The sequence below is a fragment of the Ipomoea triloba genome, chromosome 15 (assembly GCF_003576645.1).
Source record: "Ipomoea triloba cultivar NCNSP0323 chromosome 15, ASM357664v1".
NCBI lineage: Eukaryota > Viridiplantae > Streptophyta > Magnoliopsida > Solanales > Convolvulaceae > Ipomoea > Ipomoea triloba.
Window position 1 is genome coordinate 25,672,048 of NC_044930.1, and position 22,991 is coordinate 25,695,038.

At 34.4% G+C, this 22,991-nt stretch overlaps 3 protein-coding genes across 4 annotated transcripts; all 3 read left to right on the forward strand.

Moving 5' to 3' along the window:
• Positions 1-2,956: 2,956 nt before the first annotated feature.
• On the forward strand, positions 2,957-7,302 carry LOC116007484 (putative late blight resistance protein homolog R1A-10). The gene is made up of 3 exons (XM_031248178.1): positions 2,957-3,350; positions 3,980-6,709; positions 6,820-7,302. Exon 2 carries the CDS (start codon positions 4,000-4,002, stop codon positions 5,893-5,895), a length of 1,896 nt encoding a protein of 631 aa, XP_031104038.1. The 5' UTR covers positions 2,957-3,350; positions 3,980-3,999; the 3' UTR covers positions 5,896-6,709; positions 6,820-7,302.
• An 868-nt stretch (positions 7,303-8,170) lies between these two features.
• LOC116007482 (putative late blight resistance protein homolog R1B-17) lies at positions 8,171-12,810 on the forward strand. 2 transcript variants are annotated; one of them, XM_031248171.1, is made up of 4 exons: positions 8,171-8,445; positions 8,744-8,905; positions 9,527-12,182; positions 12,294-12,810. In XM_031248171.1, exons 3-4 carry the CDS (start codon positions 9,552-9,554, stop codon positions 12,405-12,407), a joined length of 2,745 nt encoding a protein of 914 aa, XP_031104031.1. In that variant the 5' UTR covers positions 8,171-8,445; positions 8,744-8,905; positions 9,527-9,551; the 3' UTR covers positions 12,408-12,810. The 2 variants fall into 2 exon arrangements, with proteins under 2 accessions (XP_031104031.1, XP_031104030.1); XM_031248170.1 differs by having other exon boundaries at positions 8,744-12,182.
• A 4,861-nt stretch (positions 12,811-17,671) lies between these two features.
• LOC116005938 (putative late blight resistance protein homolog R1A-10) lies at positions 17,672-20,715 on the forward strand. The gene is made up of 2 exons (XM_031246171.1): positions 17,672-20,257; positions 20,368-20,715. Exons 1-2 carry the CDS (start codon positions 17,672-17,674, stop codon positions 20,713-20,715), a joined length of 2,934 nt encoding a protein of 977 aa, XP_031102031.1.
• The last annotated feature ends 2,276 nt before the right edge of the window (positions 20,716-22,991 follow it).

Consider the following 22,991-nt stretch of genomic DNA (forward strand, 5'->3'; position numbering starts at 1 on the left):
AGGCATTTAGCTACTGGCAGTAGCTAAATGTATATATATATATATATATATTTAGGAAAAAGTATCAAATAGGCCACTGAACTTATCGCTTTTGTGCAATTGGGCCATTGAACTTAAAAAGTGTGCAATTTAACCATCAAACAAGAAAATTTTGTGCAATTGGACCATTTTTACAAAAATTTTTAATTCAATTTGAGTTAAAAACATTTCAATATTGACTCCCAATTAGTATGGTAGAAGAAAATGCCACTCTTAATACATATATGTTAGTAATATAATAGGATTTTACCAGAAAATTTTGTAAAAATGGTCCAATTGTACAAATTTTGTTTGTTTGATGGTTAAATTGCACATTTTTTAAGTTCAATGGCTCAATTGCACAAAAGCGATAAGTTCAGTGACCTATTTTGACACTTTTTCCAAAAATTTATAGGCAGGAGCCATAATAATTAAAAAAATTTATGATATGATTTTCATAATAACAAAACATATTATATATAATTATATATACTAAAAAAAATAAAAAATTCCAGTTGAATCGGAACCGGAACATTTATATAAGGTTCCGGTTTTGGTTTGTGTAACCTTGGAATCGTGAACCGGCAGTTCATAACTGGAATGAACCGCAGTCACCCCTAGGCAGGTCATCAGTGGGCTCGGTGCACGCTGCCGCAAGGGAGGGAGGAGTAGTAGATTGTGGAGGGGCTGTGGTGATTTGGTCTAGTGAGCACTGGTGAGGGGAGGGGCAGCGTGAGGCGTTGATTTTTGGGGTTTACTTAAAAATTTTGGGTTGACTTAAAAAGAATATCCACATAAGCTAATTACTTGTGCCATGTCATCATAGTAACCTGGTAACCTGTGAAAAATTCTAGATGAAAAAAAATTAATGGTTTGTGTATCGAAATGGACGTTATGAAAGTTCAAGGTGCGACATGAATAATCCAATATAGTTCATGGTGCGGAATGACACTTTAGCCAATAGCCATTATAATATAATAATTAATTCATCAGCTAGCAGATTAGATTTTAACCCATCTTGCATTGCATCCACCAGGCCACCCACTACACCAAATATGGCATTTAGCGGCTAACCGCCACGATTATATTTCCTCCTGACTAAATAGTGTGTCGGATTTAGTTAAAACCACTACTAATATTTATTTAATATTTACTTTAAATTTTAGTGACGGTTATTAAGTGTTGCTAGTAAAAGAATACTTTTTAATTTTAGTGTTATAATCATTCCATTTAATTTCTTGGTATGTAATTGAGACTAAAAATATTATTAACTAAACACTTATATTGATTTGTTAATCAAGTCAAACAACTAATAATGGTCAAATATGCTAAAATTGGTTGATAGACTAATTATTTTACCAAACAGGACATTTGCCTTTTATGGCTTAGAGTGGAGCCAATAAAATGGTGCTTTCAAGGATTAAAGGTACTCTTTTATTGAGAGATTGAATTTCAAACATTGGAATGTAAACGGTGATCATTTTCACATTGTGGAGCTCCTAGTCTTGAGACATTGTTGGGACTTGAAGAAAGTTCTGATTACCTTTGCAAATGTTAGAATTTTGAAATCAATTGTGTTAGAAAGTTGTTATTCTTCTCTTGTGACTTCTGTAAACAATATTTCTAGAAAGGTCCAAAGAAAGAGAGGTTGGGCACTTCGTGTTTGTGATCTCCGAACTAAGGTTGGTCTCTCTTCAATCCTCATTCACGATTCGGAATTTTTAGTCTTGTGGCTTGTAATTCCATGGATTGATATTATTTTCATTCTTGATCTCATTGTAAACTACATACTATGTTCTTCTCTAGGTTGAATTGCCAAATAACAAAAGTCACAGTGAAATTTGTTTGTTTTGTGATTGGGGAAAACTTGCGTTTTGCTTTTGAGGAAGAAAAACAACAGAAAAAGTCTCTTGCTAGTCGCTTCATTTCCCCAGTGGATCCGTCTCATTTCGTTTTGTGAATCCATACACTGAGACTAATCTTGTTTGTGTCAGCTGGGTAATAGCTAAAGAGATGGGAAAAATACTCTATCATAGGTTTAAGGCAACTGTTTCTCAGCACTCGAACTAGAAATCTCTGGTTAGGCCAAAAAAAGACCCACACCGTCTCATCCACACCTCATGATGAGTTGATCGAAGCTCATTTCATTAGTGCATTAAAGTAGTGTTGCATTTTATGTATATATACTTAAATATAATGCTATGGGAACAAAATAAATTATCATTCTTAATCTTTAGTGTAATTACTATGCTAATTTTATGGTAATCTCTCTTTATATATTTTTATACTTAAGTATAAAAGTATAATTGCATAATTTTATAATTGCATAATTTTAGTATAATTACCTACTAATCATTAGGGTGGTTAAGAAATTAATTGCACATATATTAGTATAATTAACTGATAATTTTAAATGGATCGTTGAATTTATTTTTATAATAATTACAATTAATTCATTTATATATGAAGAAGGGGAGCAAAAAAAAAAGTTAAAAGGCTATATGGTAAAAAGAAATATAATTAAGGTATAAAAATATAATCGCCTAATAATAATTGTTTAATAATTATTATGATAATTAAGCTCAAATGGGTCGTTTGGTTTATTTTTATAATAATGATGTCAATTACATTATTTCCTTATTTTCCATATTTATTTTACTAATAACATAATTACACAAATCATATTACATATCGATTTTTTTAAGATAATTGCTGACAAACGAGTCATATATTATTTAATTAATTGAGTTATACTTTTGCACTAATTTTAAAATAAAATAAATGTACACTTTCAAATATTAAAATTGTTAATAATTCAATTCATTTTCACTTTTATTATCTAAATATATAATAAATAAATTTTATCCGTGCATCACACGCCATAATTTACTAATAATATTAGAAATAAAGGGGATGTTTTGAAACAAAAAGACTAAAAGTGAAATACTCCGTATCATTTATAAATTTAGGATAAAAATGAAATTAATTCAAAATAATTGTCCAAAGATACCAATCATACTATCAGTTGACTTTTGATGAGTTGGTGGTTGGGTGTAGACTGTAGACCTTAATTTCCACCGCCATTAATAATTCATCAGATCAGATTTCTCTCAACTCTCATCCTCCATCTCTGCTATATACTCTATTCATCTCTGCTTGCTCTCTCATCTCATCTGAGTTTCAATTGAGAATCACCGGACCTGAGATCAGTTCAAGTTTCCATATTTTCTCTGGTCGACTCCATAACTCACACCATCTCTATCTCTTCTGATATTACCCAAAACCAATTCCCTAAACTCCATCTCCGATCCATCTTCATCAACCTAATTAAGGTATGCATATATGTTTCATACTTTCTCCAACATCACTCAATTCCATATCCGCTTTCATATAGTTTAGCATCACGTTTTGCCCTTGTTGATCTTCCTTTATCTTTTGTTGCTACATATTTATTCACTAACTAAATTCATAATATATATTTATCTCATTTTCATTGTGTGATAACTATATATAGAGAGAGGGAGTGATGTTCACCACTCTCCCGTAAGAACTAGAACCAATCTGGTGTATTAAAAAAAAGATAGATTTGTGGTTGAGATCAATTGGTGGAATTAAAAAGGCTTGTGTGCAATGGTTTTGCTGAGGGTACTATAATATAATAATTAATTCATCAGCTAGCAGATTAGATTTTAACCCATCTTGCATTGCATCCACCAGGCCACCCACTACACCAAATATGGCATTTAGCGGCTAACCGCCACGATTATATTTCCTCCTGACTAAATAGTGTGTCGGATTTAGTTAAAACCACTACTAATATTTATTTAATATTTACTTTAAATTTTAGTGACGGTTATTAAGTGTTGCTAGTAAAAGAATACTTTTTAATTTTAGTGTTATAATCATTCCATTTAATTTCTTGGTATGTAATTGAGACTAATAAGTCTGATATGAGTTCCAGAAACACTTTTGAGAAGTTCAATGGCTTTTGATGCTGTAACCACTCTAATCCAAATAGTAGACGCTGCAGAGCAAGACCTTATGGAGCCCAAACTACTTTCAATTTTGTGTCCTGGAGGATTAATGATGGTGTCACTGCTTGAAACGATTGAGTTGCTGTCTTACAAGCTCCATTTTCTGCAAGCCTTTTTGGTGGAATGTAAGACGAAAATGAACGACGGGGACACTAGGGCTCGGATACTGCATACAGATGTCCAAGATAAAGTTGCTAGAATATATGAAAAGTACGAAATCAAATCTACACGGATACTATTATATTCGGGAGATTACTGGAGAGATCACTGGAGAACGAATGCTGAACTTAAGCCTTGTGAAGATATTCTTCGTCTCTTGAAAAGAATAGTAAGTGATATTGAGGAAGTCAAAGACTGGATCCTAGAGGAAGAAAGAAGAGCTGCTTTAGAGGCTGAGGAACAGAACATCACAATTTGGGATACCTACCGAAATGCTTTAAAGACTGAGAATGAAGTGATTGTAGGATTGGACAGTGATATAGAGAGGATAGTTAACCGGCTCTGTTATTCATACTTCATGGGACCATTTTTAACCATTTTGAAGAATAGTAACATTGACAAGTTTCGGAAGTATGTGCTGAAACTACAAGTTATGCCACTCGTTGGGGAAGGAGGCATTGGAAAAACTACATTAGCCAAAAGAGTCTATGGACATGCAACTACTATTGCTAGCTTTCACATTCGAGCATGGGTAGTTGTGTCTAAAGTTCATAACCTCAAAGAGATGCTCATTGGTCTATTACGTTGTATTTCACCAATCTCTAGTGAAATCTACAACTTAGATGAGGCCCAAATAGCTGAGAAATTAAGCATAAGTTTAATGGGCCAAAAGTATTTAATTTTCTTGGATGATATATGGACCACTGCTGCATGGGATGCCATCCAAGGATATCTTCCAGAGAATTTTAATGGAAGTCGAATCATAGTAACTACTCGGTTCAAAAAGGTGTCTAAATACTTAAGCATGAATCCCTACTTAGTGAAGTATCAAACTTTTCCAGATCGTTGGGAATTATTTTCAAGGAAAGTGTTTAGGCAAAGCCTATGTTTTCCCAGAAAATATGTGTCACTTGGGGAACGCATTGTTCTTGGTTGTGGTGGATTACCCCTAGTAGTTGTTTTAGTTTCCGGAGTTTTGGCGACAGCAAAAGGGTCTCTAGAAATATGGAGAGATGTTGCCCGAACATTGGATGGAGTTGGTATATATGATAATAACAAAAGAATTTCAAAAATAGTTTCATTAAGCAACAAGTACTTACCAAGTCATTTGAAGTCTTGCTTTCATTATTTTGGTGTGTTTCCAGAAGACAGTGACATTCCTATAAAGAAATTAATCAACTTATGGGTTGCAGAGGGATTTATAAAGCCACATAATAATATGAGTTTGGAAGAAGTGGGAGAGAGTTACTTGCATGATCTCATTAATAGTAGTCTTGTTCAAATTAATGAGCTAAGTATTGACGGCAAAGTTAAATCATGTAGTATGCATGATCGAGTGCACGAGGTTTGTGTGAGAGAAGCAATTGAAGGGAATAAATTGTGCATTATCAATGACAACCATTCTCCAAAGGCTAGTCATTGGTTAAGCTGTCAAACAAGTCATTGGCCAATCACTCGAGCGAGTTATAGGAATTGCGGTCCTAATGAAATCCATTCTGTTCTCTGCTTTGGTAAAGAAGTAAACCATTCAAAGTACAGTTTTGTATACCCATGTTTGAAATTGCTAAGAGTATTGGATTTATCATTAGTTAGATGCTCACAAGGCATGCCTCGTGAAATAACAGACTTGGTTCATTTGAGATACTTGGCTTTAAGTACCATTGGTTCTCTTTACGAGTTTTGATTTTTCAAGCTTAAGAATTTGGTAACTCTCATAGTTACTTCATGGATAGAAAAATGTCCTTTGCAACTGCCATGTGATATTTTGGATTTGCCACAATTGAGGCATTTGCATGTTGACAAGAGATGTTCACAGTATCTCCCTTGCTTAGTCAAAAAAGATCTACAAACTCTTTATTGGTTCAAAGTTGCTAGCTCTGATGAAAAACCAAACTTCAGAATGGTTCCAAACCTAAGGGAACTTGGGATTTTCATTGAAGGCCAACTGACGCCTAGCTATCTAGGGAGCCTTGTGTATTTACATCTACTTGAGAAGTTGAAGTTTGAAGTAGGAAGAGTTGAGTGTTTTTATCTACCAACAGGTTTTCCACCAAACCTTAAGAAGTTGACACTTCGTTATACTTATCTTCCATGGAAGGAGATGGACACAATTGCCAAGTTGCCGCACCTTGAGGTGCTTAAACTAAAAGATTTCGCCTTTTGTGGCCCAACGTGGGAACCATTGGAGCATGGCTTTCGGAAATTAAAGGCACTTCTTATTTCATGTTCAAATCTTGAACATTGGAATGCGAAGTTCTAATCATTTTCCAGTTCTGGAGCGCCTTGTCTTAAGATATTGTTGGGAATTGAAACAAATTCCAATTAATTTTGCAAATATTGGAACACTGAAGTTGATTGTATTAGAATGTTGTTATTCTTCTCTTGTGACTTCTGCAATGCAGATTTCTTCTGCAAAAAGCGGAATATTAAAGGCAAACAATTTATTGTTTGAGGGAATGACAAATTGTCCACTTCGTGTTCGTAAAGTTGGAACTAAGGTTTCTCTCTAATTCTTGTTCATTATTTCAAAATCTTAGTTTTCTGCATTGTAATTCCAATGTATTAATTAATTATTTGCTTTTTTACTCATTTTCAATTACTTTTCAAGGTTGAATTGCCTATTATTGAAAGTTCTGAAGAAGAAAGTGTTGAGAGCTCTAAAGAAGAAATGATGAAAGCTGATAAGAGTGTGATGAAATATCTGGAGAAGTTATTCTGGTGAATGCATTGAAGAAGAAAGTGTAGTGAGTGAGGATAGGTTATTCTGATGTGTAGCAATTGAATTTGAACTTCACTTTATGTTTCAGCTTGTAAGTTCATGGCTCAAGTTTATTGCGGAATAAGTTCTCCAGTCTATTGCCTTTCATGAGTTGATGCACTGCCGCACTGGCTAATGTTGATGATATATGTTGCTAAATTTAGCCACTTTTCCAGTCCAATCTAGATTGGTGGGATGGTGCATGATTTGTCTCTTTGGTTGGGAGAATACAAAACAGAAAGTATTTTTGGTTTCCATTTGATTTGAACAATTTTAGCTATGTTTGTTATGATGTTTTTTCTGCTCCAATGACACCATGGCTAAGTTATAACAGTCCACTGTTCTATTCACTATTCTTTTACAACATAATGAAATGCTTTTTGGTGCCAATGAAACCTGCATTCACGTAGGAGTAGGACCCTGAGTGATCGAACCAAGCATTTTATTTGCAACCCGAACCGGAGTTTTTTCAGATTATCCGATTAACTGAAGTTCTTTTAACTAAATTTTTAAATCTTTAAAATTATAAATAAAATTATTACCAATTACATCAATTCTTATAATAATAAATCTATAAGAAAATATATAATAATAACAGTCAAATATAAAAGCATAAATTTAAAAAGTGTAAGTATAAATAATACAGTTAACTAAAGTATATATATATATATATATATACATACAATTTTTGTTAACCGATTGATTAATTCAGTTGACAGATATCCAAAGCCAAGGTATGTATGTATATACCTATAACCTATGAAACTTAATTGTTGTTAAACTCCATATATATTATCTTTTGCAATTGTCTGTTACTGTCTAGTTTTGTTTAAAGAGTTCAATCCAACTTTAACTTATCAACAAATTATTTCATTTGTACTTTCCTGTCATCAACTTCAAAATCAATCAAAATTTAGTGCCCGAGTTTTAAAAACTTGCCACTTTAGTTCATGAGTCCAGTCCAATTGAATTTAATTAATAAGGTGTATCATTGCTGAATAACTTTGTTCTCTGATCTGTTGCTTAATTTCATGAGTTCATTAGTCCTCCCTTTTTAACGGTGTACTGTTCTCATTCAAAGTCAAACCTATATAAAATTGATATATCAGATCTGTCTCAATCAATCCCATCCCATGCTCTCTGCTATATTCATTTCATCTCTGCTCTCTCTCTCTCTCAATAACTCTGATCTGATCTGATCTGAGAGTAGTTCAAGTTGGCATTTATTTTCTCTGCTCTACGCCTCTACTTCATATATTAATATTATATATTCAACAACGTAACTCAGATCTCTCATCTCTCTCAACTTTCATTTCATCTCAGTAACTCTCATCTCATCTGAGTTTCAATTCAGGAACACCGGACCTGAGATTAGTTGATCGAAGTTGGCATATACTTAATTTTCTCCGCTCTGCTCTAAGCTACTCCATAAATTAAACAACTAACTCCATCTCCATCCTCATCAACCTAGCTAAGGTCTGCATCTTTTATAACATCACTCAATTCCTTTTCTGCTTATATATATATATATATATATATATATCAATTCCTTTACCTTTTGCTGCTACACATTTATTCACTAACAGTTCGCTCCATAGAAGGCGACCAACTGGTCACCTTCCGCCGGAGAAGACGCCTTCTCTGGCAGATGGCAACCGGCGAGTTGGTCGCCGGAATTTCGCCGGAAATGATGTTGAAATTGAAATTACTTGTAATAGCAGGTCGGTTCTTAGACTTTATTGCGTCAATAAAATATTAAAGGGTGTAATTGCAGGTCGGTTCTTATACTCATTTCGTCTCTGCTCGCTCAATAGCTCTCATCTGAGTTTGAATTCAGAAACAACTGAGAGTAGTTGAAGTTGGCATAAATTCAACAACTCAGACCAATTCACTAACTCCATCTCCATCATATCCTCATCAACGTAACCTAATTAAGGTATGCATATTAATTTCATACTTTCTCCAACATCACTCAATTCCTTTTATGCTTTCATATATATATATAGACATATAGTTTAGCATTATGTTTTGCCCTCTCAATTCCTTTATCTTTTGCTGCTACATAAACATATTTATTCACTAAATTCATAATATATATTTATCTCATTTTCATTGTGTGATAACTATATATATATAGAGAGAGAGAGAGGGGCTAATGTTCTAGTGAGGCCAACTCTTCCCATGAGTCCCTTGAGACCCTTCGTAAATGCACAAAAGCTACCACACGAATGCACAGAGGGTAGGCTGTGTGCATTCATGCTGCTCAAAATGCACACAATGCTATGAAAATGTTTTCATTTGCAATAAAAAATTGTAATGGTAACAAACTTTGCATTTTTTTGTTGAACCACATGAAGTTTAGAAACTTGTAATCGCTTGAAGATGCAATGGTTTTCCTGAGTACACTATAATAATTCAGCTAGCAGATTAGATTTTAACCCTTCTTGCATTGCATATATGCATCATCTCTGTTAATTATAATCATTCCATTTAATTTCTTGCTATATAATGGATGAAGACTAATTAATAACTCGGATATGATATGATGGAGTTCCAGAAACACTTTAGAGAAGTTCAATAGAATGGCTTTAGATGCTGTAACCACTCTAATCAAAATAGTAGAGCAAGACCTTATGGAGCCCAAACTACTTTCGATTTTCGATGCTGGAGGAATGAAGGTGTGGCTGCTCAAAACCATCGAGTTGCTGTCTGCCAAGCTTTGCTTTCTGCAAGCATTTTTGGAGGAGGGGTGTGAGATGAAAATGCGGAATCGCTGGTTCTTTGAACATAAAGTTGCTGGAATATATGACGAGTATGAAATAAAATATAAACTGAGACTAGTCTATTCGGAAGCTAAATGCGGGCATCTTCTTGGGACCTTGAAAGAAATGGTAAAAGAAATTGAGGAAGTTGAAGAACGGTTCCTGATGATAAAAGAAGGAATTGATGAGGGAGTTTGGGATACCTACCAAAGTGCTTTAGAGCTTGAGAATGAAGTAATTGTAGGATTTCACAGTGATATTGAGACGATAGTTAACTGCCTCTGTTATTCACACTTTATGAGATCAGTTTTCACCATTTTGAGGAATAGTAACATTCACAAGTTTCAAAAATATGTTGAAAACCCTGTGCTGAAACTACAAGTTATTCCACTCGTTGGGGAAGGAGGCATAGGAAAAACTACATTAGCCAAAAGAGTCTATGGACATCCAACTACTATTGCTAGCTTTCACATTCGAGCGTGGGTAGTTTTGTCTCAAGTTCCTAACCTCAAAGAGATTCTCATTGGTCTATTACGTTGTATTTCACCAATAACAAGTGAAATCTACACCCTAGACTACGCTCAAATAGTTGAGCAATTATGCACAAGTTTGATGGGCAAGAAGTATTTAATTTTCTTGGATGATATATGGACCATTGATGCATGGGATGACATCAAAGGATATTTTCCAGACAATTTTAATGGAAGCCGAATCTTAGTAACTACTCGGTGCACAGACGTGGCTAAATACGTAAGTGCAGAACCCTACCAGGTGAAGTATCAATCTTTAGAGAATCTATGGACATTACTTTCAAGGAAAGTGTTTAGGCAAAGCCAATGGGTTCAATCTGTGGACTACAGAGACATGTTGATCAAACTTTCTATTGCGAAAAGGATTGTTTTTGGTTGCAGTGGATTACCACTAGAAGTTGTTTTGATTGCCGGACTTTTAGCGACAACAAAAGAGTCGCTAGAAATTTGGAGAGATGTTGAGGAAACTTTGGTTAGAGTTGATACAAATGATAATAGTGAAAGAAGAATTTCAAAAATACTTTCATTGAGCTACAACTACTTACCTCCTCACTTGAAACCTTGCTTTCATTATTTTGGTGTGTTTCCAGAAGACAATGTCATTCCCGTTAAGAGATTAATCAACTTATGGGTTGCTGAGAGATTTGTAATGCCACATGAAAATATGAGTTTGGAAGAAGTGGCAAAGAGTTACTTGCATGATTTCATTAATAGAGGTTTAGTTCAAATTAATGAGCTAAGTATTGATGGCAAAGTTAAATCATGTAAGGTTCATGATCGAGTGCACGAGGTCTGTGTGGGACAAGCAATAAAGGGGAATGCTTTGTGCATTATCAATGACAGCCATGCTCCAAAAGCTAGTCACTGGTTGAGTTGCCAAACAAGTCATTGGCCAATCACTCAAGCAAGTTATGGAAATTGCACTCTTTATAAAATCTTTTCTGTTCTCTGCTTTGGTAAAGATGTATACCATTCCAAATGCAGGTTGGTATACCCATGTTTGAAATTGCTTAGAGTTTTGGATTTATCATTAGTTAAATGGTCACGAGGAATGCCTAGTGAAATAACAGATTTGGTTCATTTGAGATACTTGTCTTTAAGTACCATTGGTTCTCTTTACGAGCTTCAATTTCTCAAGCTTAAAAATTTGCTAACTCTCATAGTTACTTCGTGGATGGAAAAATGTCCTCTGCAACTGCCGTGTGATGTTTTGGATTTGCCACAATTGAGGCATTTGCATATTGACAAGAGATGTTCACAGTATCTCCCTTGCTTAGTAAAAAAAAATCTACAAACTCTTTATTGGTTGAAAGTTGCTAGCTTCGATGAAAAACCAAACTTCGGAATGGTTCCAAACTTAATGGAACTTGGGATTTACATTGAAGGCCAATTGGCGCCTAGCTATCTAGGGAGCCTTGTGCATTTACATTTACTTGAGAAGTTGAAGTTTGAAGTAGGAAGGGTCGAGCGCTTTTGTCTTCCAACAGGTTTTCCACCAAACCTTAAGAAGTTGACACTTTGTTATACTTATCTTCCATGGAAGGAGATGAACACAATTGCCAAGTTGCGCCACCTTGAGGTGTTGAAACTAAAAGATTTCGCCTTTTGTGGCCCAACGTGGGAACCATCGGAGCAGGGATTTCGGGAATTAAAGGCACTTCTTATTTCACGTTCAAATCTTGAACATTGGAATGCAAGTTCTAATCATTTTCCAGTTTTGGAGCGCCTTGTCTTAAGATATTGTTGGGAATTGAAACAAATTCCAATTAATTTTGCAGAAATTGAAACACTGAAGTTAATTGTATTAGAATGTTGTTATTCTTCTCTTGTGACTTCTGCAAATCAGATTTCTTCGGCAAAAAGCGAAACATTAAAGGGAAAGGAAGATTGTCCACTTCGTGTTCGTAAAGTTGGAACTAAGGTTTCTCTCTAATTCTTGCTCATTATGTCAAAATATTAGTTAATTGCACTTTCTAATTCCATTTATTAATTAATTACTTTCTTTTTTACTCATTTTCAATTATTTTTCAAGGTTGAATTGCCTATTATTGAAAGCTTTGAAGAAGAAATTGTTGAAAGCTCTGAAGAAAAAGTGTCAAAAGCTCTGAAGAAGAAAGTGTCGAAAGCTGTAAAGAAGAAATGTTGAAAGCTGATAACAGTGTGATGAAATATCTGAAGATGTTATTCAGATGGATGCATTGAAGAAGAAAGTGTAGTGAGTGAGGAAAGGTTATTCTGATGTGTTGCAATTGAATTTGAACTTCGATCACTTTATGTTTCAGCTTGCATTGTAAGTTCATGCATGGCTGAGGTTTGTTGCTGAATAAGTTCTCTGGTCTGTTGCCTTTCATGAGTTGATGGACTGGCTAATGTTGATAAATTTAGGCCACATGTCCAGTCCAATCCAGATTGGTGGTGATCTATGTCTTTGGTTGGGAGAAAACAAACAGAAAGTATTTTTGGTTTTCATTTGATCTGAACAATTTCAGGTGTGTGTGTTATGATGTTTTTTCTGCTCCAATGACATACACCATGGCTAAGTAGTAACAGTCCACTGTTCAATTCACTATTCTCTTACAACATATTGAAATGCTTTTTGGTGCCAATGAAAGCTGTGATAAAGTGATGATTAAGCAGTGATGAAGTTCACTAAGTAGTCTGCCAACAACTTTCTTGTCTGGTTGAATTTCCGTCGCGTCTTCATTCTCCATTACGACCGCTAGCTGCGGCTTAACTCCGGTGATGCTCTAATACCATGTCGATCAACTTACTCAGAACATGCTAGCTAGCTAAGAGAGGCTACAGACTAACAGAAGTGGGTATATATCTTCATGCCTTGAAAGTCCAGACTAAAGATGATAGCTGTAAATTATTTTCCAGCAAGGTTTTCGATTTAAAACAAATTGTTCCTCAAGAATACATGTCACTTGGGAAACAAAAATTCTTGCTGGTTGCTATGGATTACCTCTAGCAATTGTTTTCATGGCTGGACTTTTAGCTGCTGTCAAAGGGTCAATAGAAATATGGAGAGATGTTGCAGAAACTTTGGATGGAATGAATAGTGCAGACAATAGAATTTCAAGAATACTTTCATTGAGCTACAATTACTTACATATTCACCTAAAATCTTGTCTTCTTTACTTTGAAATTTTTTAAGAAGACATGACATATCTGTTGAGAAGCGAATAAGGTTATGGGTTTCAGAGGAAACACTATCGACTCTCTTTACAAGTTTGAAGTTTCGCTTGTTTAAGCTTAATTCAGGATTTGTAAACTCTTGCTATTTGTTCATGGATGGAAGGTTATCCTTTGCAATTGCCATATGGTATATTGGATTTACCACAATTAAGGCACTTGCTCCTTCAAAGGAAATTGATCTTCACAGTGCCTCCCAAGTTTGGTTCGAGAAATTTTTTTAACTCTTTATTGGTTGAGAGTTGGCATCTTAGATGAAAAACCAAACTTTAGAGTGGTTACAAACTTAATGAAATTAGGGATTTACATTGAAGGCGAAATGACACCTAGTTGTCTGGAGAGTCTTGTCCATTTACACCGACTTAAGAAGTTAAAATTTGACATGAGAAGGGTAGAATAATGTTTTACCTCCCAAACGGTTTCAACCAAACCTAAAGAAGTTGACATTTTGTTATACTTGTCTCCATGGTAGGAAATGAGCATAATTGGCTAATTACCCAATCTTGAAGTGTTCAAATTAAATGGTTTTTCTTTTGTAGCTTAGAGTGGGAGATAACAAAATGGGATTTTCGGGGATTAAAGGGCACTCCTTATTGAGCGATTGGATCTCAAATATTGGAATGCAATGATGATCATTTTCCCATTTTGGAGCTCCTAGTCCTGAGACATTGTTGGAACTTGAAAAAATTCCGATTACTTTCACAACAAAAAATATGCATTTTTCTGACATATCCAGACATGTCAGGTATTCAGTGAATTTCGTTGCAACTTACTTTTCTAGCGTACATGGTTAATCAGGAAAAGTATCTGACAAACTAAATATTTGTCGGATGCATGCATCAAACAAGATTGTTGGAATTATCAAATTAAACCTATTTTTTAATAAAACCCTGGACATGAATCACATGATGGGGTTGAGATTGATGTACTGTTCTCGGTCAAAGTCAACCTAACCTTATATAAAATTCATATACCAGATCTGTCTCAATCAATCCCATGCTCTCAACTATACTCATTTCATCTCTGCTCTCTCAATAACTCTGATCACTGATCTGAGTTTCAATTTAGAAACAATATTTTCTCTGCTCTACTTCAATTAACTCTCATCTCTCTCAACTTTCATTTCATCTCTGTAACTCTCATCTCATCTGAGTTTCAATTCAGAAACACTGGACCTGATCGAGATTAGTTGAATTGAAATTGGCATATATTTAATTTTCTCTGCTCTACTCCATAAATTCAACAACTAATAACTCCATCTCCATCCTCATCAACCTAATTAAGGTATGCATCTTTTATACTCTCTCCAACATCACTCAGAGAACGTAAGGACAAATCCAGACCATTGATTTAGTAGATCTAACGGTTGAAATAAACAAAATTTTGTAATATTTATGAAAATGACCTCGCTCATTTTAAAAGTTTATAATATTTATGAAAATGACTCCGCTCATTTTTTACTTTATTTCTCATCCGTGAGATCTTCCAGATTAATGGTTTGGATTTGTCCTCACCTTCTCACTTGGGGCATAGTTCTGATATGATTAGGATTAAATATATATATATATATATATATATATATATATATATATAGGGTCATGTTCAGGTGTGGTCGTGCCTTCCCGTGCGGCCGTACGGTTCACACCACTCAATGTTACGAAATACACCACTCAATGTTAAGAAACACACCACACAAATATGCACTATGGTGTGTTTCTTAACATTGAGTGGTGTATTTCGTAACATTGAGTAGTGTGTGACCGCACGGCCGCACGGGAGAGCACGGCCGCATTTGAACCAAAATCTATATATATATATATATATATAGAGAGAGAGAGTTTAGCATTATTATGTTTTCCCTCTCAATTCCTTTACTTTTTGCTGCTACGTACACATTTATTCACTAACTAAATTCATAATATATGTATATTTAAATTCATAATATATATATATATATATATATATATATATATATATATATGTATGTATGAAAATATTCACAAAGACTTGGGCTCTGTTTGGGAGGTCGATGACTCGGTGAGATTATATATATTGGTAAGAGCGGTAAAAATAATATTATTTTTATTTGTAATATACGGAGTAATAAATTTAAAAAAATTTCATACAAACAATTAATATATAGCAGATTCTATATGCAATATATATGCCTTTAAAATTTAAATATAATATATAGCTTAGCCCCTCAGCGTACAAACAAATTTAAAAACTTGTAATGGTTCTATTTTTTGTTGAATCACATCAAGTTTAGAAACTGTAAGATGCTGAAGGTACCATAATAACTATCATTTTCTCAATTAAATATTTATCGAAGTGTACAAATAATTGGCAATTTCTCAGTTAAATATTTATCGAAGTGTACAAATAATTGGCAAGTTGGAAATGGTGACAGAGATCAGATCTTGCATGTGCATTTTAATTTATTCTAACATTGTCTATTCATTATAGAACATGCAATATGGAATGCTACATATAATAATACTCACGCCAACCATGCTAACATCTTATAGTCCAATTAAAGATTACACATGATTTTTGGTTGCTTTGACCATTTCTTTGATAAATAAAAAAATTTGAGTGGTATCAATTACATAGTTCAGCCCTGCCATTTCCACTATTAATAATTCTTTATAAAATCATTAGATGTTTTGGTATATTTTCCTATCAATTAGATTTTTAGAAAATTAATTCCAAAGAATGTAGGGTGTTTGCCGAGAATATTTTTATTAAAAAAAAACAGTAAACATGAAAGGTGTTACTCTAGAAATATAAAAATTAAATTCTTTTGGAAGTTGTGTTAGATTCGTTTCAATTTTTAAAGATTTTTTTAATAAAAATTCATAGTTGAAAAAATCGCTAGGCGCTCCTCGGGCGCTCGGGGGTGCCTAGCGTCTAGGGCGCCTAGGCAGGGATTAATCGGCACCTAGGCGCCCGTGCATTTTTTTTTTTAAATTTGTATATATATTTTTAAATTTTTAAGACTTCATAATTAATTATAAACTATTTAATACTTAAATAGTTAGTACTAAAATATTAAATATTAACCTAAAAAAATCTTGAGTGAAATAAAATGTTTTAAAAAGATGGGTACAATAGCTAATCGACCGACTAGGCACCCTAGTCGGCCTAGGCGGTTACTGCCTAGACCACCGATTATGGTGATACTTAGCGCCTAGGCGGCGATTAATCGATGCCTAGGCAGGATTTTTGCAACACTATAAAAATCTAATTAATACATATATTAAAACAATTTAATTAAATACCTTTTTTTACTCGCCAAATACCTTGTGGTCTAGTGACACCCGGTTTACACTTTCACATGGAAGAGAGTGGGTTCAAGCCTCCCTCTTTGTGCTTCAGTAGGTTGAGAGAGTAGGTGCATTGTAACAGAGTCAATAGTACTCCAAAAAATACTATTTATTTTTGCTCAAATACAAATATAACATCCTACCACTGCCACTAACTTATATTGACTTAATTATATTGTATAACAAGTAATAATGTGCACAACAAAAAATATGCCTTGTTGCAACTTACTTTTCAAATTTCAAATATTACATACTTTAAAGTTTCAATACTTATAAATTAAAATTAACTCATATTATTTACTAAAACCTTTAACATGATGAATAAGATTAGTACTCACTTCTTTAGAGTATTGGCATAACCCTATATATAATTCATCAGATATGTCTAACTCTCATCCTCTCTGCTATACTTATTTCATCTCTGCTCGCTCAATAACTCTCATCTGAGTTTCAATTGAGAAATACCTGAGAGTAGTTGAAGTTGGCATACATCCAACCTAGCTAATTGTACACACTGCTATGAAAATGTTTTCATTTGTAATATAAAACATTTTCATACAAACACTATATAGCAGATTCTATATGCAATATATATGCCTTTATTAAAATTTAAATATAATATCCCCTCAGCATACAAATTAAACAATTGCAAAACAAATTAAAAACTTGTAATGGTAACAAACTTTGCATTTTTTTTGTTGACCACATGAAGTTTAGAAACTTGCTCGCTCGAAGATGCAATGGTTTTGCTGATTATTATTATATATGCACCATCTCTGTTAATTATAATAATTCATTCCAATTAATTTCTTGCTCTATAATTGATCAAGACTAATTAATTAATAACTCGGAATTCCAGAAACACTTCAGAGAATTGAAGTTCAATAGAATGGATTTAGATGGTGTAACCACTCTAATCAAAATAGTAGAGCAAGACCTTATGGAGCCCAAAATACTTTCGGATTTTGATGCTAAAGGAATGAAGGTGTGGCTGCTCGAAACCATCGAGTTGCTGTCTGCCAAGCTCTGCATTCTGCAAGCATTTCTTGAGGAGGGGTGTAAGATGGAAGCGGGGGATAGCTGGATTGAAGAGATAGTTTCTGAAATGATATGGTGTCCCAGTAGTTGGGCTCTTCGTAGGATCTTGGAAATAATGGTAAGAAAAATTGAGGAAGATGAAGAATGGATGCTGATGGTAAAAAAAGGAACTGCTTATGAGGGAAAGAACATCAAGATTTGGGATACCTACCGAAGTGCTTTAGACCCTGAGGATGAATTAATTGTAGGAATCCACAGTGATATAGAGACGATAGTTAACCGCCTCTGTTATTCACACTTTATGAGATCAGTTTTCACCATTTTGAGGAATAGTAACATTCACAAGTTCCGGAAATATGTTGAAAAGCCTGTCCTGAAACTACAAGTTATTCCACTCCTTGGGGAAGGAGGCATAGGAAAAACTACATTAGCCAAAAGAGTCTATGGACATCCAATTACTATTGCTAGCTTTGACATTCGAGCGTGGATAGTTTTGTCTCAGGTTCCTAACCTTAAAGAGATTCTCATTGGTTTATTACGTTGTATTTCACCAATAACAAGTGAAATCTACACCCTAGACAATGCTCAAATAGCTGAGCAATTACGTACACGTTTGATGGGCAAGAAGTATTTAATTTTCTTGGATGATATATGGGCCACTGCTGCATGGGATGCCATCCAAGGATATTTTCCAGAGAATTTTAATGGAAGCCGAATCTTAGTAACTACTCGGTTCACAAAGGTGGCTGAATACGTAAGTGCAGATCCCTACCGTGTGAAATATCAAACTTTTTCGGATTGTTGGGAATTATTTTCAAGGAAAGTGTTTGGGCAAAGCCAACGTGCTCCGCATGAATTTGTGTCAATTGGGAAACACATTGTTTTTTGTTGTGGTAGATTACCCCTAGCAGTTATTTTAGTTTCCGGACTTTTGGCGACAGCAAAATGGTCTCTAGAAATATGGAGAGATGTTGCCCGAAGTTTGGATGGAGTTGGTAGATATGGTGATAATAACAAAAGAATTTCAGAAATAGTTTCATTAAGCTACAAGTATTTACCTAGTCATTTGAAGGCTTGCTTTCATTATTTTGGTGTGTTTCCAGAAGATTGTGATATTCTTGTTAAGAAATTAATCAACTTATGGGTTGCAGAGGGATTTATAAAGCCACATAACAATATGAGTTTGGAAGAAGTGGGAGAGAGTTACTTGGATGATCTCATTAATACAAGTCTAGTTCAAATTAAAGAGCTAAGTATTGATGGCAAAGCTAACTCATGTAACATTCATGATCGAGTACACGAGGTTTGTGTGAGGGAAGCGATTGATGGGAATTTATTGTGCATTATCAATGACAACCATGCTCCAAAGGCTAGTCATACGATAAGCTGTCAAACAAGTCATTGGCCAATCACTCGAGCGAGTTATGGGAATTGCAATCCTGATGAAATCTATTCTGTTCTCTGGTTTGGTAAAGATGTATACCATTCAAAATGCAGGTTGGTATACCCATGTTTTAAATTGCTAAAAGTGTTGGATTTATCATTAGTTAAATGGTCACGAGGCATGCCTCGTGAAATAACAGACTTGGTTCATTTGAGATACTTGGCTTTAAATACCATTGGTACTCTTTACGAGTTTCAATTTTTCAAGCTTAAGAATTTGCTAACTCTCACAGTTACTTCATGGATGGAAAAATGTCCTTTGCAACTGCCATGTGATATTTTGGATTTGCCACAATTGAGGTATTTTCATGTTGACAAGAAATGTTCACAGTATCTCCCTTGCTTAGTAAAAAAAGATCTACAAACTCTTTATTGGTTGAAAGTTGCTAGCTCCGACCAAAAACCAAACTTCGGAATGGTTCCAAACCTAAAGGAACTTGGGATTTTCATTGAAGGCCAGCTGGAGCCTAGCTATCTAGGGGGCCTTGTGTATTTACATCTACTTGAGAAGTTGAAGTTTGAAGTAGGAAGAGTTGAGCGCTTTTATCTACCAACAGGTTTTCCACCAAACCTTAAGAAGTTGACACTTCGGTATACTTATCTTCCATGGAAGGAAATGGACACAATTGGTGAGTTGCCGCACCTTGAGGTGCTTAAACTAAAAGATTTCGCCTTCTGTGGTTCAGAGTGGAAATCATCAACGTTGTGCTTTTGGAAATTAAAGGCACTACTCATTTCACGTTCAAATCTCAAATATTGGAATGCAAATTCTAATCATTTCCCAGTTTTGGAGCGGCTAGTCTTGAGATATTGTTGGGAATTGGAACAAGTTCCAATTAATTTTGCAAATATTGGAACGTTGAAGTTGATTGTGTTAGAATGTTGTTATTCTTCTCTTGTGACTTCTGCAATGCAGATTTCCTCTGCAAAGGAGTTATTGTCTAGGGGAGCGACAGATTGTCAACTTCTTCATGTTCGTGAAGTTAGATCTAAGGTTTCTCTCTTATTCTTGTTCATTATTTAAAAATATTAGTTTACTGCCTTCTAATTCCATGTATTAATTTAATTGTTTATTTTAGTACTCATTTTCAATTACTTTTCAAGGTTGAATTGCCAAATAATGAAAGCTCTGAAGAAGAAATTGTAGAAAACTCTAAAGTAGAAAGTGTGGATAGATCTGAAGAAGAAAGTGTGAAAAGCTCTAAAGAAAGTGTGGAAAGCTCTGAAGAAGAAAGAGTGGAAAGATCTGAAAAAGAAAGTGTAGAAAGCTTTGACGAAGAAAGTGTGGGAAGCTCTAAAGAATTAAGTTTTGGAAGCTCTAAAGAATTAAGTGTTGGAAGCTCTGATCAAGTAAGGTTGAAAGCTCGGAAGAGTGTGAGGAAATATCTGAAGAAGAAGAAGGTGGCGAAATCTCTGAATGCATTCAAAGAATTGAATAGGAAAGTGTTGTAAGCTCTAAGAAGAAAGTGACTTAGGAATTTTTAAATTTTGGGCTTATTATAAACTTATAAAGCCAAGGTATGAAACTTGTGGTTAAACTCCATATATATTACTTTGTAGTTTTATTTAAAGACTTCATTCCAACTTTAACTCATCAACTATTTCATTTGCACTTCCAATCGTCAACTTCAAAATCAATCAAAATTTGGTACCTGAGCTTTTACAACTTGCCACTTTAGTCCTATAGTCAGGCACTAAATTTTGTTCTTGTTTGGCTAAAAGTGGCAATTTTTCAGCTTGTAGGTTCGTTCCTGGCTGAAGTTAATAAGATCATCATTGCTGAATTTGTTGCTTTTCTTGAGTTCATGCACTGGCTAATGTTGATGAAGTTTATAAGCATACCCCAAGTGTTGAAGAAAACTGTGAATTAAGGATGTGTTGAAAGCTTTGAAAAAGAAAGTGATGAAAGCTCTGAGAAGAAAGTGACTGAGGAATTCAAGAAGCCAATGTATGTATACCTCAGGAATATCTACATCAAATCAAATCAAATTCCTTAATAACCAATTACATTCTAGTTTTATTTAAACTTAATATATATATAGAGGGGGTGATGTTCACCACTCTCACGTAAGAACATAAGAACCAATTTGGTACATTTAAAAAGACAGATTTGTAGATGAGATTAATTGGTGGAATTAAAAACACGCGTGTGCATATAGAGCATTATGATGTGTGCATATTACGCATGTGTGCATATTAAGCATGTGTTGTGTGCAACATAGGATGTGCACACAAAACAAATGTTTAATATGCACACTGCATAACGCTCCATATGCACACGCGTGTTTTAAATTTCCTCAATTAATCACTTCCATAGATATGTCTTTTTTAATGCATCAGATTGTTTCTCAACTTTTCATGTAGTCATTGTTCTTACGGGGGAGTGGGTATGTATGTATGTGTGTGTGGGTGAAAATATTCACGAAGACTTGGCCTTTGTTTGGCAGATCAGTGAGATTATATATATTGGTAGAGCGGTAAAAATAATTTTATTTTCATTTGTAATATAATATAATAGATTTAAAACAATTTCATACAAACAATTAACATATAGCAGATTCTATATGCAATATATATATGCCTTTAAAATTTAAATATAATAGACCCACAGCGAACAAACAATTGAAAAACAAATTTAAAACTTGTAATGATTCCATTTTTTGTTGAATGACATGAAGTTTAGAAACTGGAAGATGCAATGGTTTTGCTGAGGGTACTATAATATAATAATTAATTCATCAGCTAGCAGATTAGATTTTAACCCATCTTGCATTAACATGCACCAGGCCATCCCACTGCACCAAATATGGCATTTAGCGGCCGTTACAAACCGTCCGAATTATGTTTCCGGACAGTTATTCAACCGTGACTAAATAGTGTGTCGGATTTAATAGTTGTTTTCTAAAATCTCCACTAATATTTATTTAATATTTACTTTAAACTTTAGTGGTGGTTATTAAGTGTCACTAGTAAAAGAATACTTTTTAATTTTAGTGTTATAATCATTCCATTTAATTTCTTGGTCAGTAAAGTACGTAATTGAGACTAATAACTAATAAGTCTGATATGAGTTCCAGAAACACTTTAGAGAAGTTCAATGGCTTTTGATGCTGTAACCACTCTAATCCAAGTAGTAGAGGCTGCAGAGCAAGACATTATGGAGCCCAAACTACTTTCAATTTTGTGTCCTGGAGGATTAATGATGGTACCACTGCTTGAAACGATTGAGTTGCTGTCTTACAATCTCCATTTTCTGCAAGCCTTTATGAAAAGTAAGAAGAAAAATTTTTTTTGGGACACCAGGGATTCGAGTCTGTATAAGTATGTCGAAAGTGAAGTTGATCGAATACATGAAAAGTATAAAATAAAATTTAAACCGAGACTAATATATACGGGACGTTACTGGGCAACGAAAGCTGAAGATATTCATCATCTCTTGAAAAGTATAGTAAGAGATATTGAGTTTGTTAAAGACCGGATCCTGAAGGAAGAAAGAAGAGCTGCTTTAGAGGCTGAGGAACAGAACATCACAATTTGGGATACCTACCGAAATGCTTTAAAGACTGAGAATGAAGTGATTGTAGGATTGGACAGTGATATAGAGAGGATAGTTAACCGGCTCTGCTATTCATATTTCATGGGACCAGTTTTAACCATTTTGAAGAATAGTAACATTGACAAGTTTCGGAAATACGTGCTGAAACTACAAGTTATGCCACTCGTTGGGG

Excerpts from the sequence above, each read along its gene's own strand:
- LOC116007484 (XM_031248178.1), top strand. The coding sequence starts at position 4,000 with ATGGCTTTTGATGCTGTAACCACTCTAATCCAAATAGTAGACGCTGCA.
- LOC116005938 (XM_031246171.1), top strand. The coding sequence starts at position 17,672 with ATGGATTTAGATGGTGTAACCACTCTAATCAAAATAGTAGAGCAAGAC. Across the intron at positions 20,258-20,367 it reads TTCGTGAAGTTAGATCTAAG|GTTGAATTGCCAAATAATGA; the intron begins GTTTCTCTCTTA and ends TTACTTTTCAAG.
- LOC116007482 (XM_031248170.1), top strand. The coding sequence starts at position 9,552 with ATGGCTTTAGATGCTGTAACCACTCTAATCAAAATAGTAGAGCAAGAC. Across the intron at positions 12,183-12,293 it reads TTCGTAAAGTTGGAACTAAG|GTTGAATTGCCTATTATTGA; the intron begins GTTTCTCTCTAA and ends TTATTTTTCAAG.